The 17,470-nt window shown below is 37.6% G+C and overlaps 1 protein-coding gene across 1 annotated transcript in view; it reads right to left on the bottom strand.

Moving 5' to 3' along the window:
• EP300 (EP300 lysine acetyltransferase) overlaps window positions 1–17,470 on the bottom strand; it is a 59,887-nt gene that overhangs the window by 4,384 nt on the left and 38,033 nt on the right. Inside the window, exons 16-29 of the mRNA XM_021552832.3 lie at window positions 16,932–17,088; window positions 16,267–16,385; window positions 14,824–15,063; window positions 14,187–14,275; window positions 11,700–11,780; window positions 9,531–9,587; window positions 8,037–8,114; window positions 6,924–6,991; window positions 6,116–6,266; window positions 5,420–5,566; window positions 4,873–4,986; window positions 3,077–3,242; window positions 2,279–2,443; window positions 88–249 (exon numbers count right to left, since the gene is read on the bottom strand). Coding sequence (XP_021408507.1) covers window positions 88–249; window positions 2,279–2,443; window positions 3,077–3,242; window positions 4,873–4,986; window positions 5,420–5,566; window positions 6,116–6,266; window positions 6,924–6,991; window positions 8,037–8,114; window positions 9,531–9,587; window positions 11,700–11,780; window positions 14,187–14,275; window positions 14,824–15,063; window positions 16,267–16,385; window positions 16,932–17,088 — 1,794 coding nt within the window. The remainder of the gene's footprint in view (window positions 1–87; window positions 250–2,278; window positions 2,444–3,076; window positions 3,243–4,872; window positions 4,987–5,419; window positions 5,567–6,115; window positions 6,267–6,923; window positions 6,992–8,036; window positions 8,115–9,530; window positions 9,588–11,699; window positions 11,781–14,186; window positions 14,276–14,823; window positions 15,064–16,266; window positions 16,386–16,931; window positions 17,089–17,470) is intronic.

Genomic DNA, 17,470 nt, shown 5'->3' with positions numbered 1-17,470 from the left:
TACAGGGCATAACTCTGTTTGAAGTATCAAAGCTTTGTACATCTCTTTACTGAAGTAAAAAGCATTCCTCATTCAATCAGCTCTTACCTCCTTGTGCTTCTCCATAGTGGCATACAGCTTTTGGGAGAGGTCATTGGACACATTGGGCATGCCAGGCTTCTTCTTATTGCCACGACTCAAGCTGCTCTTGTTTTTACTTGTCTTCTTATTGTTCTTCTTTTTGGCATTTTTGCTGTCTCCCTTGCTCACCTAGCAATTTTAAAGACAATTAATGTCAGGTATCTAAGCAATACCACATCACAAATTTACCATTTTTACATATTCAATAACTGCAGGACAAACCACACTTTACAATCATTTACTCTGAAGACACATACTAGGGTCCCCAGAAACATTAACTCCATTAGAATTACTCCAAAAGATACCAAGATCAGCATTACATACATCCAAAAATATTAAAAGCATAGATGCTCAGGACGTTCAAGCAAAACATTATATAATGAAACTTGTTTATCCATTACAGCTACACACTCTTGGACAACCATCAAGGGGTTCAGTAGATGAATTCTCAATATAATTCAAAAGTAAAAATAACTGCAAAGTGTAATTGATATTGCACTAAACCAAGATAAGAAAGACTTAAACCACTTAGATTTAGTTTGCTACAGTTCAGACAGATTTACTTTTAACAGACTGCATTAAACTGATTTTGGTATGAAGCTGTTGTTCTAAGTCTAAAATGCATTAGTAGTGCAACTTCTAGCATGCACCTGTCATAGCCTGCAACACTCAACCAAAACTTAATTTCAACTATATTCTGTTAGCCATTAACAGTTTATTGCCTGCTGGGATGCTTAGAGAGCCCCTCAAAACCCCACAGCATAAGATGATTAAGGATCAAAGTAATTGCTAGCCAAACAAGCATCTTTCCTAAGCTTAAAATAACTTTGTCAGAATGGAAATTCCCAATGAACATAGATGACTATCACATCACTTGACAGTACAGTTTATTATTGCCTCTTCTTCAAATATGAAACATAGGATCAATAGAGTTAAAAGTATTTGTAATAATAATAGTAAAGTTAAATTGTAATGTACTGGAAGTTGGCCCTATGTCAGGATTTTGGAATCAAACTGCTGTGAAGGCCCAACTAAATATTGACCAACCTCACACAGAGAGCTAAATGATCCTTCACAAGTGGTTTCTGGGTATATTAGAGATGAGGACTTGAAGCTATACCTTGTGGAAAACAAACAATACCTTCCTAAGAAAGATGTTACTTAATGCAAATTTGACATCATGTTGCCTGATTTCCTGCACTTTGTTTAATCAAAGTCCTTGAAAGAATGTATTGCAAAGAGCAGCACAGCAGAATCACAATTTCTAAATTAACACTAAACCTAAATTTTTTCGATCCAAAGATCTTCCAGCAAAAAAATTGTAATCCCCCCCTCCCAAAAAATCTAGGTATCTGATGAGGTGACAACGCAGAAGTGTTTAAAGAGTTAAGTAACAAGTACTACTGCATGAGCAAAACTACTAACCTTATACTAGATTCACCATTTCTTCCATAAAAGTTCAGAACATCCAAGGATGGGCAGATGCATAAATCCTGCATCTGTTCACTTTCAAACTTACTTTTGAATTAAGAGGCATCTCTTTTATTTTTGAGGGGTTTTTTGTTGACCTTGATAACACAGTTGTACATTCTCAAAAAAAATGCACAAGATATCAGTAACAAATTTCTCTACTTTAAGGTAGCCCAACAGTTCAGCAGTAATTTGTGCTTCAGATCCTCAATGCCTTAAAGCTACTAAACAAACATATTGAGAGTCAAGTACTAATTCACAGCATTCCATTATTTTCTCAGAACTTTCTGCTAAGATTGGTGTTATATCATCTAAGTTAGAAAGAAAAGAGTGAGCCACTATTTAAAAGCTAATGCTTAAAGAAAAAACTTCAAAATCAGGCTGAGGTGTCAACAGGATCACTGATAACTGGATTTCAGCAAAAAAATGCTCAACTAGCAGTTGCTTCAACAAAATTACATTTGATAATTAGATAGTTTATAGCCATATGAACACCCACTGTTCATCCAGATGTACCTTACTGGTATTTTACCAGCTCTAATTTATAACCTGTAAAACTGAAATTTATTTTAGAGTGAAAAGTGAAAACCCCAGTTAACCAAAGTGCCTTGCATCCTTTTTTTTTTATAATTAGCCTTATCTAATCAGAACTTTTACATTAGATCATGAAAAGCAAAAGCATCCTTACATCTGTGCTTTCATTACTAGTGTTTTCTTCTCTCTTCCGTTCTTCTTCCTCTTGCTCTAGTTCCTTAATGCTCTCCTCCAGAACATTAGGCCAGAAGTCCCCTTCAAAGTAAGGGAGTTCCTTTGCACTTGTTAGACGGTCCTCTGTTGCCTGCTTAAATATATCCTAAAAGAGAGCAAGCCCACTTTTGGTTATCACAATTACAAGTCACATAAGGAAAGGCAACATTCTCAATGAGTGACAAGGAAAGTCATCAGCAGACTAAACAAATGAAAGCTTAATATTCTAATTCATTTTACGAGAACGCATTCTAAGTGCAAATTTAACACTGTATCTGTTACAGTTTGTCAAATACATTTCAAATATTCCCACTCAGAAGAAAGAAATCATTACTGTGCGCTAGATTTCAATATGCATTCTTACCAACTGGGACAATGTGATCACCATAATCTCAACGTTCATTTAAATCCTTATTCCAAAGATTTTACATACTTCTAACTAACCTAACCCTGCAATTTGATCTAACATAGGAAGATTTAAGATTCCATATATGTTCTTTTGCTCTTTTACAGTATTCCTCAAGAATTTAGCTTGTTCTAAGGAACAATTTCAAGTCTTTTAATAGAACGATTCCAGAAGCTGCATGTTTTAAAGAGAATATGTTTTAACTCTAAACTTTTGGTGCTCAGTTCACTTAAAACTAATGCAGTAAACACCGAGAATCAGGCACAATGCTTAATCCAAGGAAGAAATCAAGACAAGATTGACCAATCTCCCCCAAACACACACTTAACACACCTTGTAATCATGGACGATGCGCTCTGACACAGACTTGTCCAGCATCTTTTTGTACCACTCTTGCAGTCGCTTGGGTTTGGGTATCTTTTGGTCAGGAGGATGGCAGTGGAAGATGTAGTCATCTCCTTCACTGGGCGGGCACGCCCAGATGTGTCCAGTAGTATACCTGGCGAGGTCAGACAAAACCGCGACATGTGGGCGCTGACAGTGCACTCCCGCGTGCGCTCCTCTCTGACACCAGGTGGCGCCACCACCGAGGTTGGCAGCTGCTCCCGGACCTATCATTTCCATCTTTTCACTAATTTCCTAAAATCCAGCGCTATATATGGAGCACTGATATGTAACGGGTGCACATTTTACAGCCTACATAAGAAACAAAGCTTGACACAAATCTGCAACTGCTATCTCCCAATTAACTCGTGGGAAAAAGATGGAGTCTAGGTATTTCAGTAATGAAATCGTGAAGACAGAGCAGTAATATTTTATCTAGCAACATTTTAAAACCAGATTTACTTAAAGACAGAATTCACTTTTCTATTGTAAATCCTCTGGGTTTTGAGAATCAGTTTGAAAAAGTTTTAGAATTATATCTGGCAATGAACAGGTACTGCCAACTTGTGGTATTGGGTGCACAATCTAGAGTACTATTAAGAGATGACAACCAATTAGTAGCAGCTGCAGGAAATGTAACACCTAAGATCACTTCTTTATCCTCAGTTCTTCTCTATCAGTTTTTGAAGAGAACTCTAATAGGAGGAATAATCAGTTAGAGAAAAATAACCATCCTTGCCCTGTTGAGAAACAGCTCTTCAGAACCCTCCCTAAGCCCTGGGAGCTGCAGCCAGTTGTCATTCCTTCTGCCTGAGAATGGAGAGATGATACTGCAAGACCAAAATTGTTCTCCCAAAATGAGAACCTGATGTTACCCATTAGCACAGAAAATAACATTAAGTAAAGCTTAGGCTTGAGCTCTATGCAGCAAATGTAGACTCACAGATTAGAAAATAGACAATAAAAAAAAGCAGAAAGAAACCTAATGTATGCTTTTGAAGTAATAAAGAACACACCACCTCATTGACGTACTGAAGATACTACCTTCAGAACTCCACTTTAACTCCCCTAACTTTTCTCATCAGCTGCTTTAAATACAGTCCCTAACAATTTCTCCACAAACAACTTCACCAGCCTACACTAGGTACCTTGACAATAGAGTGATGGTTACTTAATTGGCCTTTCTATTTCAGTCATTATGGTAATTTAATTTCCACCTTTCTTGTTACTGCAGTTGTTCTGTGTTCTTTTGTGCTGTCCCAGTGTATTTGCTTATTTCCTTCCTAACTCTTCAGTTTCTCACATTTTCAACTACTCAAGATTTCTTAGTGGCCTTACACAACTATTACAGAGCTAACCAGTACAGAAAAAACACAAAACTTTCTCCTTATAAACAAGGGTAAGAACTTATTTGCTAGCCCAAAAGAATGACCTAATTAAAGCCATGGCATTACACAATGATAACAACATTTTATGGACTGGAGAAGGGGCTCGCTGTTTCTACTTAGACTTAAGAAAGTTTTCCATAGATTTGGAAACATAAAAATAGCTGAAGCAGAGGCCTCCCCTGAAAAGCCTGTAATCCCTTCTTCTCCTTTTCAACTGTACACCATTGTTGTAAAGTTATTCTATCATGGGTTAATACTTAGGCACCATATTCTTTAATATAGGATATAGTAATATGATTTGCAGCAAGACTACTCAGCACAAATGCTCTACAGAAGAAAATGTTGTAAGATACTTACCCTAGTTTCTTAACATATTCTAGATATCCAATTAGTATTTCATGATAGACAGCAGTCCTCAAGCATTTAGGGCGGAAGAAATGAACACTGTCAAGGTAAGATATATACACTCGCCTAAAAAAAAAACAAAACAAAACAAAACAATAACACCATGAGAAAGACAAGAGATTTTAAAGTGATTCTACAAGTTTTTTAAATGTTATTTTATACATCTGAAGCATCCATTACAACAGCAATCTACAAAGCCTCTGATCCTAATGTACCTTAAGAAACTTGCCCTTCTTTTGATATCCTAGCCTCATCTCCTTAAAACTATTCAAACCCTTCCTTGAAACCACAGATTAATGATCCTTAAGGCAACTCTGTCTTCCAACTAGCACATCCTCAGTAAGAAACAACTCTAAGATTACAGAAGCTACTTTGTTTCTAGAACCTAACAGCACTAAGCGTCTCACATATGCAACAGAGAAACTCTGTACAGAACTACAGGAGGTTCATCCAAACAAGAGAGTACCAAGGTAAAGTAGACTTTTGTGGGGTTCCTCACCTTTGATTGGGTGGAGGGCAGTCTGAGCCATACTCCTGCACATGCATTCCAAAGAAGCACAAGTCTACACCATCAATCTCCTCAAAGGCAAAAAGTGCTTTTGTTCGGTACGGGAAAGACTCTGCCATCTCTCCACTATCTACAAACCTGCAGACCAGAGGGTAGAAAGGAATATCAAATATATTCACATATAAAAGACTGCATGTTACTAGGTGAAGGCAACAAAGATGAGGGCTACTTTAAGTGTAATTTTAGTGCAATTTGAAAGTTAAATGTTTACAGACTACTCAAATATGAGGCACCCACTTTTTAGTGTGAAAAAAACACTTATCACAAAAAATTATTATGCTGCTGGAATACCTGTTTATCACTGCTTGGCTGGTGATGAGGTTTGGAATAGAACAGTCTTTTTTGACTGGATATTAGAAAAAAATTCTTAATGAAAAGGACTGTTAAGTATTGAAGCAGGCTGCCCAGGGAAGCATTTGAGTCACCAGCCCTGGAGATATTTAGAAGATGTGTAGATGTGGCATTTGAAGACATGGTTTAGCAGTGGCCTTGGCAGTGCTAGGGTAACAGTTGTACTCAAACTTAGAACTATTTTCCAATCTAAATTACTTTATTTAATTAAGTGTCTAATATAAGTACAAACAGCTCCCGCTTTTGCAAAAAAAGCAAAATTAGAAACAAACAGACCTTGCTTTCATTCCTGGTTTTACTTCAACAGTTTTGTCAGATGCATGTACCACCCTAACTGTGACCTCTCCTGCTTCAGGGTGATTCTGTCGTCTTAGGAAATCATTGACTCTGTTCTCCAGAAAGGTACCAAGTCTTGTAGCTGGTAATCCTGCAGGAGGAAAATACAGCTCTAAACATATACAAAACTGAACTGTTCCTATGTGATTTCTCTACTCAGACGTTAGATGAAATATAACTTTTAACACATGCAGTATGCTAACATAAATTAAAGCTTTATCTTTAAACCCTACCACTTCTAGATGGGGTGAGCTGCATTTCCCTTGCAGGCACATTTATGGCTTATACATTATTTAAATCAATAAAGAATCTGTATTTCAACCCAGTTTCTATCTTGTCTTAGAAGTCAATCACAATTAAGGTTTATCCTGAACAGGTGTTATTAATTACTTAAACTGGATTACAAAACGCTGCTTTCAGACACATCTTCACAAGCAGACATTGCATTTGGAAGTATATTCTGTCTATAAAGCCATACTAGCCAAGTTAGTATCTCCACTTACCAAAAGAATATATTTCAATAATGGAAGTGCTCTAAAACAGTTTGTTAGCCCTCTAAAACAGAATGTTAACTAACACTTCTGCCTGTGAATGCAAACACTCTGAACACTACAGAAGTGATGGTTAAAACTGACCAAAAGTATCCTCCTTGAGCTCTTAAAAAACTTAAATAAAACACAAGCATAAAAGCCACCTCTTCCCCATTCTTAACATATTTAATTTTTTTGGGAAAGTGCCAGAAACTTACTTTTAGCAGAAAATTTGTTCTCTTTCCTGGTTCGTCCTGTTTTCTTTAGGCAGCCATCACAAACAAAGCTGAAGCAAAAAACAGAGAACATGAAGTCACCCCAAGTCAGACCACCAAGTTCTCTAGCATCCTACAATTAGAAGCAAAATCTTTCACCAGATTTTATCTGATCTGGAAAATAGCTTAACTGAAATTTGAAATAAAAACACAAAGAACAGCCCAGCTGGTTCAGAGCTGCAGAGGAGGATCTAAGCTCCAGGTGCTGCATGCCCTGCCCGTTGCTCGCATCACCACTGGAAAGCCCAGGGAAGTCTCCACTGGTAGGTCTGATAATATCAGCTCAAAGTATTCTTTGTGCAAATAGGCTCAAACTGCTGTCTCTGATCATGGTAAGACATTGCAACACCAAGCATAAGGCTGATCTTTTTTTCTAAATGCCAAATACACTGTAGACTGAAATAATTCTATGATTCTTCCTCACTTACAGGACATCCACCCTCTTCTGCTGCAATGTGGATGTGATAACAGAATGCTAAACTCACACTTTTTGGACAAGAAATGGGACATTTAAGCTGTTGTAAAACTTTTTCAACATATAATTCATCATTATTTTAGAAGTTTTTAAATTGATCAGAAGAAAACACGTGTGGATCAAGAACCATGGAGCATTTAAAGAAAACTATATCTTTTAAATTTAAATTTAATCTGATCACTGAGGTCAAAAAAGTTGACTCGCCTCTTAAATCCTTGTTACAAAAATTTTTGAAGATGATGAAGAACATGATTTGTACAGAAAACAGATCAATCTGAAATTGTTACCAGAACTAAAAACATCTTTTCATGAAAGGCTAGCATCACTAAACATAAAAGGCTGAAATTCTCTTTTCTACACAAAGGAGCATTGGAAACATTGAAGATCAGAAAACTTGACACACTACACTGTAAAACATACCATATAAATTTGATATTACCCTATAGATTGTATAAAATTTTCAGGGACTGTAACTTCTTCCATTAAACAGTTTTTTAAATATAACCAATATAAGGAAGTTTATACATAAGCTCTACCAAATAGTAAACATGCTATCTACTTAATAAGGAGAAATTCCTCACCCAGAAGGCCAGATTATCTCATTATGAAGAACACATATCTGGTGCATTTTTCTTCCACACTCTATACATTCAACAAATCTGTACAAAGCAAAAAAGGCAAAAGGAAGCAAAGGTTAATAGAATAATTTCTTGCTTGTGTATTTTGTAGTACTTTATTAGAGCACTTCTAGCATTCAGGCTTTTGAGTCTAACACAGAGGAAACATCTATGCTGAGAACAGCCTTCAGAACAAATTAAGAACCTGCCAGCTCAAGTCAGACAGACTATGCAGGGATATTTTATTACCATTTGCTTGTCTTACCACCATCCACTCTTTTTTTTTTCCAAGTGAAGCCCTTTTAAGGATATAGATCTGTAAACTGCTTGTCGCTATAAAGGGCAGAGAAAAATGGATTTGCACATGTCAGAAAGGAAGAACCATGTGAACTACTTGGCTGTTAGTTGCCCCACTATGCTTGAACCCTGAGGTATATTGCAAATATACTGCAGAAAGGTGGGAAGAAAGAACAAGAATCAAATACCAAAGTCACCTTCAGAAAATTAGCAGAGATTTAAGGACAACTGAGACACATTGCATGGTTTAGTTCCCAGATGTTGGTGAATAGAATTATCCAAAATACCTAAGGTTGCTTCAGGTTTTGGGACAATCTGACTCCTTTTGAACATGCCTGTCTTAAAAGTTTCAGACTTTGAATGAAGACTTGTAATCTGTGTAGAGCATGTGCTATCACACTGTGTGTTAGGCTTATATTCTACCTTCACTTTAACAAAAGGAAAGAAAAGTTATGAATCAAGCTACTATTCTCCTTCCCACAGCCCTCGTAAAACAGAAGAACTGGCTGACCCTTGTGCCTTTAGAAGGATGGTGTGGGAACAATAAATTCCTCATTCATTTGAGAACTGAGATAATGTTTGCAAAACAGCAGCAATAGGTGTGTATGATGCAGGACCATGTCAAACAGCTTCAAAAAACTTCAGGAATACCAAGAAAAGCAGCTGAGTCACCATCATCTTAATGCTACTGAATGACTACAGCTCTGCTTTCGAAGTAGTACAGAATAACTGGCTTATTCAAAATATAGCAACTTTTCCTTTTAGTACAGCTGCCTGTAAAATGCAGCAACTAGAAACACCAACAGCACTAAGAGCTACTGCCAAATGACTCAAACCAGTTCTGAGACTTGACCATTTGCCACAACAAAGTTTCAAAGCAGAGCTATCTGCATTCATCCTTTTGTTGAATCTACATGCAAGACAACAAAATGGAGTCATTTCAGCCCATACATCCAGTGTTACATATTTCTCAAGCACAGCCATAGTGGTTCGTGTTCTCAGCACTGAATGCCAGATCTGCTGATTACTGAGCAGCCTCTACCAACTAACTACATGAAATCAAAAACGTTCAAAGGCAAAGCTGATGGTGAATGAATAACATGTATCTTAACAGGTATTTATAATAAAATGGGGATCACTCAGAGTGACAGCAATACTTACAGCTCAGGATCCAGTGTATCATTTTTCCTTTTTGAAAACTGTTCTTTGTTTATTGTGCTATGGAGAAACAGGCAATAAAACTCAGTTTTAAGACAAACATTCATGCAATATCACATCTATCCACAAACCAAGACAAAAGTACAAGCAACGTTTTTATATACTCTCTAGCACTACAAGGAAAGTAATTATATTTTACACAGTGACAGACAACTGAAGTGTATGCCACCCCACTTTGTCTGTGGAAAACATTATTTTTCTCTTGTAGAGAACAACATTGTTCCCTTATTCAGTTTTACTACAGGATAAATATTAAAGCTTGCTGACAATTCAGGTTTTGGATAGGTCTGATCAGTATTTAATGGTGAAAAGACTACTTGATATGCCTCCCATATTCTGCAGGCAGAGAATTCCAATTATCTTTGATTACTGAGAAAGGTAGATTATCTTTTTTCAGATTCCCCTAGCTGTCCTCCATCAACTTCAAAGGATAAATATCAGCTTCCAAACCCTGCAATCCCAGCCATTACTGTACATTATCTCTACTGTCTCTACATCAGTTTCAAGGCCTAAAATTTCATCTTTTTGACAGAAGTTTTAAACGACCTGGTTCAGAACATACAATACTCAAATCTGTGAGAATTTACCCCAAGGAGTGTTATGCATAACATGAGAAGATCAGTATGTCCCTCTCTGAGAAGCAATGACACAGACGCACTCCAACTTGCATGAGATTAATTAACCTTCCTATCTCCTCTTATTTCAGTATTTATTCTGAATCATGCCACCTGCAGAATACTTGAAGGTCCTTATAAAATAAATGATGACGTTAAATAGCTAAATTCAAATTATTCTTATAATATGGTCCATGGAACTTAAACAGGACCCACCATATATATTCCTATTATGTATTCTCTGACATTATATTGATTGAATTTTGGATCTTTGCTTCTACTAGAATAGCAATCCATCTATCCACAGGAACATTAAATGGCCCACTGTACTGACCAGCACATAACATTATTTCTTCCTTTTTCCTTCCAGAAAGGCAAGTCACTGAATCCTAGGATAGTTTGGTCTGGGAGGGACCTTAATTGATCATCACCCCCTGCCATTATCCGGAACACCTTCCACTAGACCAAGTAGCTCAGAGTTACATTCAACCTGTCCTTTAACACTTCCAGTGATGGAGCATCCAGAACTTGTTTGTGCCATCTGTTCCAGTGCCTCACCACCCTCATAGTGAAGCACTTCTTTGTTGTATCTAATCTCCATCTACCCTCTTTCAGTACACTTCAGTACATCATCCCAAGCCCAAACAGATACTTCCAGTACTGTTCTGTATGCATCCATTAGTGCATCCAGGATCTGGTTCCAAATAAAAGTTAACTCAGTTTGTTCAATTACCAACTTCAACAACTCTCCCTCTGGCTTCAGACTTTTCTTGAACTTCTCATTTTGCTCTACCTGCAGGGTTGTTGCATTGCCTTCCTCCAAAGGGATTTCTTGTATAGCTCAAAGAGTAACTGCTTGGCACCCATTTGTCCCTCAAGGGCTTCCTCCAAAAATTCTGTTTTAAGATCTTTTTGAGGGGAGATATGAGGAGGACACAGCAAAATCAGAGACTGCCCCAAGAGTTTGCCACCAACATGGTAAAATCCATGCACGGCCTTTTTTTTGTGTCCTCAACTACTGCACAGCATTTCTCATAGACTGATAGCATTCCTATAGTGAAATGTTTGTGTTGCAAAAGGAGGTTGCCTGCTTATGGTTTGGATGAAAAACAACCTGATGTTGAATACAAGTTTAATGGCATAGCTAGGGTATAAAGAAAATGGTATGTCTGATGTTTCAAGCTATGTCTGTCACTTGCCTGCAGGCATGGTTATTTCTCTGCAGTAGAATACTCGCACTTTCTTCAGGGTAAAAGCCATCTTCTTCTTTCCCTTCTATTTGTACAGTTGCAATTTTAAGCACTAAGTGCTTATTTTTTACTAGTTCAGTTAGTCCAGGCTTGAAAGACAAGGCTAAGTCCAGGCTTTTATGAAGGATGTACCTTCCACCTTCAACTAGCCTAAAAACCTAGAGCTGAACCCCCCTACCCTAGAGAAGGCACTGCAGGCCATGATACCACTGATGAAAGCACAGCCCAAGCAAATACAAATAACTCACGTTTGAGGTTGTGATGGGTCATCTCCCAGAGAAACGCTCTCCCCTTGGATTTCGTTGAAGCACTTCTCACAGAAATGATACCTGTCAGCAAGAAGGCCATATTTGGGTGAACTGCTCCGTCCACACAACACAGCCCAAGTCAAGCAACGGAGCCACCAATCACAGCAGGCCAAGGAAGGGACAGGAGCAGAGAGCAGGTCATCAACGGCGACAAGGATATTCAATGATGCAGATTTATGGGCCCCACATTGTGTTTGGTTGGTTTGGTTTTTTGATTTGGAATTTTTTTTTGCGCAATCAAAGCCAAGTGCAGACAATGACAAGCATGAAGGAGAAATTAAAAAAACAACACACACACAAACAAATAAATGGGGGTTTGCAGGACAAAAACATAGAAGCAAGACAAGACAACACAAAGCAGAAAGCCAAGGCAAAGCACAGATTAGCATTAAATCTCTCAAATGGGTTCACAAGCAGCAAACGATAAAAACAAATTAAACAAGAGTATTCTATTTTAGCATACCCATACCCTCTTCATTTTAATAATCCATGCCACGTACAGCAAAGAATTAAAATGAGACAGGGGAAAGAGCAGAAGGAAGGAACTGCTACTCTGACTTGTATATCAGCACAGCAGTTCTGTTGGGAGGAGGATCTGCAGGAGATCAATGGAAGAGAGGTAGTCTTCCATCTCAAATGTACAAATGCTAAAAGGCCACAGAATTCCCTCCCAGTTGAAAGGAAAAGCTAAATATCAGAAACTTTAGGAACAATAAAATCTGTCCTTAAAATTCTTACAGACTAATAGAACTGTCAAACTCCATGTTAACTAACATTAACTAGACACATAATGCTCTACATGGATATGACTCTGCCATAGACCAGTCTGCACATAGAACAGTTCAGCCATCACTACAGCAAGCATTACAGAGAAAGATTTCATTTGTACTTCAATAAAGTAGAGATTAATTCAAGATTCTACCCTAGCCTTCAAAAATGTTCTAAAGCTATGGCTTCTCCATTATAAGGCATGCTAATTGAGTGCACAAAACAGCTAAAATATAAATATAAAATGCAAACAAGTTCATTATAAAGCCACACTATGATATTAGCAACTGTTAGGCTAAAAAGACACATCTGAACCTCCTTTCCCAGTTTTCAACTGAGATGATGCGGAGAACAGTACTTCTGGAATTATACATTTCAATCTATAGATATATGCATCTGTATATATGATGTAATCTACAAGTCACATGTAGGCACCTGTTACAATGCAAACATTCCCTTCTAACATTTGAAAACATGTCAACTGTCAGATTTCTGAGCAATAGTATTTTGGTTCATCTACTACTTGCTTATGGACAAACTTAAGCAGAAGATACTGACATGACAAGCTCTACACTGCATACATGTCTATAGCTATTGTGGGGTATTATAGGACTAAAGAAGTAGGAGAAGCTTAAAAACCATCATTTGCTGCTATAAACCTTTATGAAGTTTTAAAAGGTTAAGATGTAACTTGTGTAATCTTTGATTGCTTTCATCCAGGTGCTTAAGGGAACCACAATTCTTGGAAAATTTTGGCTTTCAGGTAAAATCCTTCATGTTTTTGTCATTCTGGTTTGTTTGTTTGTTTGAGGTTTTGGAATGAATGGAGTGCAGAAACGAAATAAATTGATCGATCTTGGAGTTAAGCAGTTTTCTCTGCTCTAATAGGTAGATTCTGATGACAGGCAATGGAATATGGCAATGTTAAAGCATGTGTTTGCCTGTTTCTTCCTGCCTCACTTCCCCAGAGATGACCTTCAGAGATGACTACCAAGAAACATCCCTTCAGAAGTCAAGTAAATTTAAATTCTTTAATAAGCCCCAAGTAAAAAAGGATACTCAAAAGAGCTGTAGAAGGGACAGCATTTTACAGAGCTACCGATAGCTACTGCCAAGACAATTCCCTTTAAGAAACTTTGTGAGAAAAAGCAAGCATCAATCTGCTGAAGATCTGAATACACAGATCTTCCAGTTAAGATGTGCAATACATAGGTAAGTTTGCTCTTTGGCGTTAAAATCACAAGAAAAACCAGACTTGCCAAAACCAATATGTATTATGAGCATTAATACACTTTCTGCATAGTCTGCTCAGTGTTCTGCATGAAAAATTCTGCTGCACAGTAGGAAGTAAAGGCAACAGACTTGTACATATGATTTGTAGGTAATTGAAGATTTAATTAACTGCAGGATCAAACTGTAGTAAGACATCACATTTCTGCAAACAAAGGAGGGAAGAGCAAAGGCTGCAGTGAACTTTTGCTCAAAGAAATCCTTATTAGCACAAAAGGCAAACTATTCAAAAGCACTTCTAGCAAAAAATTTTATTTTAAAACATAAAAGTGTAAACACATATAAAGACGGTGTCTATGTAAATACATGCATGCCTATAACAGACTGATTGCAGCATGCAGAAAACTGCACCAGCTGAGTTTTCCTTACCTGTTCTGGTAACTGTAGTAAGTGGCATCTCGAGGGATCGTGCATAGCTGTTTGCCATAGCAACACAAAGTCTGTGGCGAGAACTCCAACTGCAAAGAGGAATAGGTCACCTTAGTACTCACATATTTTCACTTGCTCTCCATGGGAAGCAAGTGTGACCCAGACAGTGAACACTTCCACCTTACTCTGTGCACAGATCTCTGTACAGTAAAGTGTGTGAAGTGCTAGTCACGAAAGACATTGAGTGGGCTTTTATTCTCAATTTAACTCCTCTCCAAAGACAGAAAGCACATCAAAACAAGGGAAACGGAATTTCAATATACAGCGAAATATAGAACTTCTGAAGTAATAAAAACACACCTGTTTTATTTGCAACAGCAAAAGATTGTCCCAATCAAAATAAGCCTTCTGTAGCCAACTTTTTTCCCCCAAGGGCTTACATACAAATAGATTGTTAAGGACTAGATAGAATTAGAAGAGCCACAAAATGCTCAAATTCAGATTACTTGGGATTGTTAAATCCTGGTAAACTTCAGAAATTTTTGACACACCATAACTAATAACAACTGCAACTGCTATATTTTACCCCTTCAATTCAAGGAAGCAAGTAACAGACTAAAGATATTTACTTTCTTACCTTTCTTCCGCAGCAATAACCAAGGCTCTGCATAACTGGGTCAATTTCTTGCTCAAACACCTCTGCCAGTTTGGAACAGTACTTGTATACCCGGGATGTTTTGCGGTTATACAGCCAGGCATTATTGAACATGAGCCAGATGTCATCTACATACTGCCACGGTTCCTGATACTGTCCTGTGTCCAGCTTTCTCTTGATAGTAGAAAGATCCATGGGGTTCTTCACTATGTCAAAATAATCCTGCAAGTAAACACAGTACATCAAAACCCTGCTAGAGAACTATGTTGTAACATGACAGCATGTGTATTCTCAACGTATAAATTCTCATCAAGAAAAACAGGTTCCTCCCTGACTTGATTGTCAAACTGGTTGTGACACACAGAATGCAATCTCTAAGTAATACCATATAATTCCCCAGTGCTTCCTTTTCATTGTTCCTTTATTTCTCAGGTGCTGCTGCTCATTCACAACTAATGAAAACAAGTCACTCTAATTTTAATCAGCAAAACAAGTATTACAAATAGAAAATGCCAATGTTTTTGCAGCCATTGCAATCCAAAGACTTACATAAGAACATTAATATAAAGCAACTGTTTTCGGTAGCCCAGAAAATCTAACAAAAATAAATAACTTTACCCTATGCTAAAACTTATGTGTCCTCTAAAGAATGCCCTTTTCCAATCCATCATTTATTACGGAGCAACATCTACAAAAGTCTGCAGAATGACAGTCAATTGAAAGTTTGGTAAAAATATTAGCAAGTGCATAAATGCTTGTAATACAGCAGGCCTTGAAATTTTGCATCTGCCTTAAAAAAACCCCCACACCAATAACAAATAAAAATTTTTTCAGGCAAAAAAATCACCTGAAGTATTTAAAGAAGACTTCTATGTCTATGTATTTGTTTATATTTTGTAAACTTGTGTGGTCAATTCAGAGAGTTTAAAAACACAGATCCTTGAATGATAGTTGTCTTCAAGACAATTCTAAAACAAGCAGAAAGTTTAATGTAAACAAACATCTAACTTAAATTGTTTATTCCTTTCCTATAATAAATAACAATCATTAATGGACATTTAAGTGGGTTTTATCTGCCTAATTTCCCACATCTTCAGAAAATATTTATACATTATGAGAAAACTATGAAATTCAGCAATAAGAGCATCACAACATGAAGCAACAACCATAAAAAGGCCATACAGCACTGGGGTTCTGTTGGCAAATCATTCCAGTGCATGCTATATCTGCTTATTTAGTAAAAGAAATACAGAACGAAACAAACTTCCCTAAGTCAGACCTTGTATGTTCCACTGCCTAAGTTAAACCTCCCCAAACATCAATATGAAGATGTTAAGAAGACAGATGTAAGCTGTTCTCAAACAGGTATGTCAGAATACAGTAGTTTTGAATTAAACCAGGAGATTATCTTGCTAAGACACTCACAGGAATTCCTAATAGTTGGGGATCCACAGGCTGTCGAAATGGAAGAGACTCTGGATCCTGACGGTAAAGTGCCTCCAGTGTTGGCATAAGTGCCTGCCGCAACTCTTCTGGCTTGAAAACTTTGGAAAATAATCAACATTAGAAAGATAACAGAAACAGCTGGAAGGAAGAAGCCTGCTAGAAAATGTGATGTCTGTGGAAAAAGACAGACAGACAATGGGTTTGAGGTACTTAAGCATGGCTTGTTTATCCTCTGCAACACTGAGTCCAGAGGAGGATATTAAAATGATCACCTGAAGAAAAGGTGATCATAAGACAACATTGATAAGTAGAGATGGTTCACATACCAGATACATCCCTTCTTGGAGGCCACAAGACAAAATATTGTCTAGAGAATTTGTAACTGAGTATTTCAAATCTCCATTGTATTGACAATTTTACTACGGCTTAGTGTCTAATTCTAAAGGCTTAAAGAACTTGCCCAAAGCCAATTATAAGCACATGTATTATTAGATATTTTTGTCCAAAAGCCACAAGGAACAATCCATATAAGTACCACATAATCCACTAAGTACCAAAAAGGAAAGCCCCATTTTTTTTTTCCTCTTCAGAGATTTCTCTAGGGAGATGCAGTCAATTTAAGTAAAAACAGTCTTTCTGCTTACTTTTTTTCTTAGACTGCCCAGCCGCTGGAGAAGACTGAGTTGCTGGAGTAGTAGGTCTTTCTTCCCCCTCTGGTACTTCAGTCTTAATTTCAGGTTTCTTCTCTTCTTGCTCCATTGGGTCTGGTTTACATTCCTCTGCAACTGGTTCTATTTTAGCCTGGAAAGCAGTTTGGAGCCTTTCACTTAAATCTCCTGGCCACCCATCCACATTTCTGTCCTTTAAACCTATCTGTCATGCTGCCCACTCACTCTATCTCCTTTGTAGTCAAACTCACCTAAAACTTGAGCAAATGTGTTAGAATGCATCTTTAAACACTGCTTAGCAGCATGGGTACCTCTTCAGGCAGTTCTAACAGCCTCTCATACAGCTTAGCTACCAGGATGATACAACTGGCAGCCACACTCCTGGCTCTCCTCAGTGACAAGTTGTCAAAGCCCAGTAAATCAGCCCATCATGTACATATAGAATCATTTAGGTTGGAAAATACCTTCAATGTGGCACTGCCCAGTCCACTGCTATGCCACATCCTAAAGTACCA

The sequence above is a fragment of the Lonchura striata genome, chromosome 1A (assembly GCF_050655825.1).
Source record: "Lonchura striata isolate lonStrDom1 chromosome 1A, ASM5065582v1, whole genome shotgun sequence".
Taxonomy (NCBI): domain Eukaryota; kingdom Metazoa; phylum Chordata; class Aves; order Passeriformes; family Estrildidae; genus Lonchura; species Lonchura striata.
Note: the sequence above shows the minus strand (reverse complement) of the source record. Positions and strands in the feature narration are given on the sequence as shown.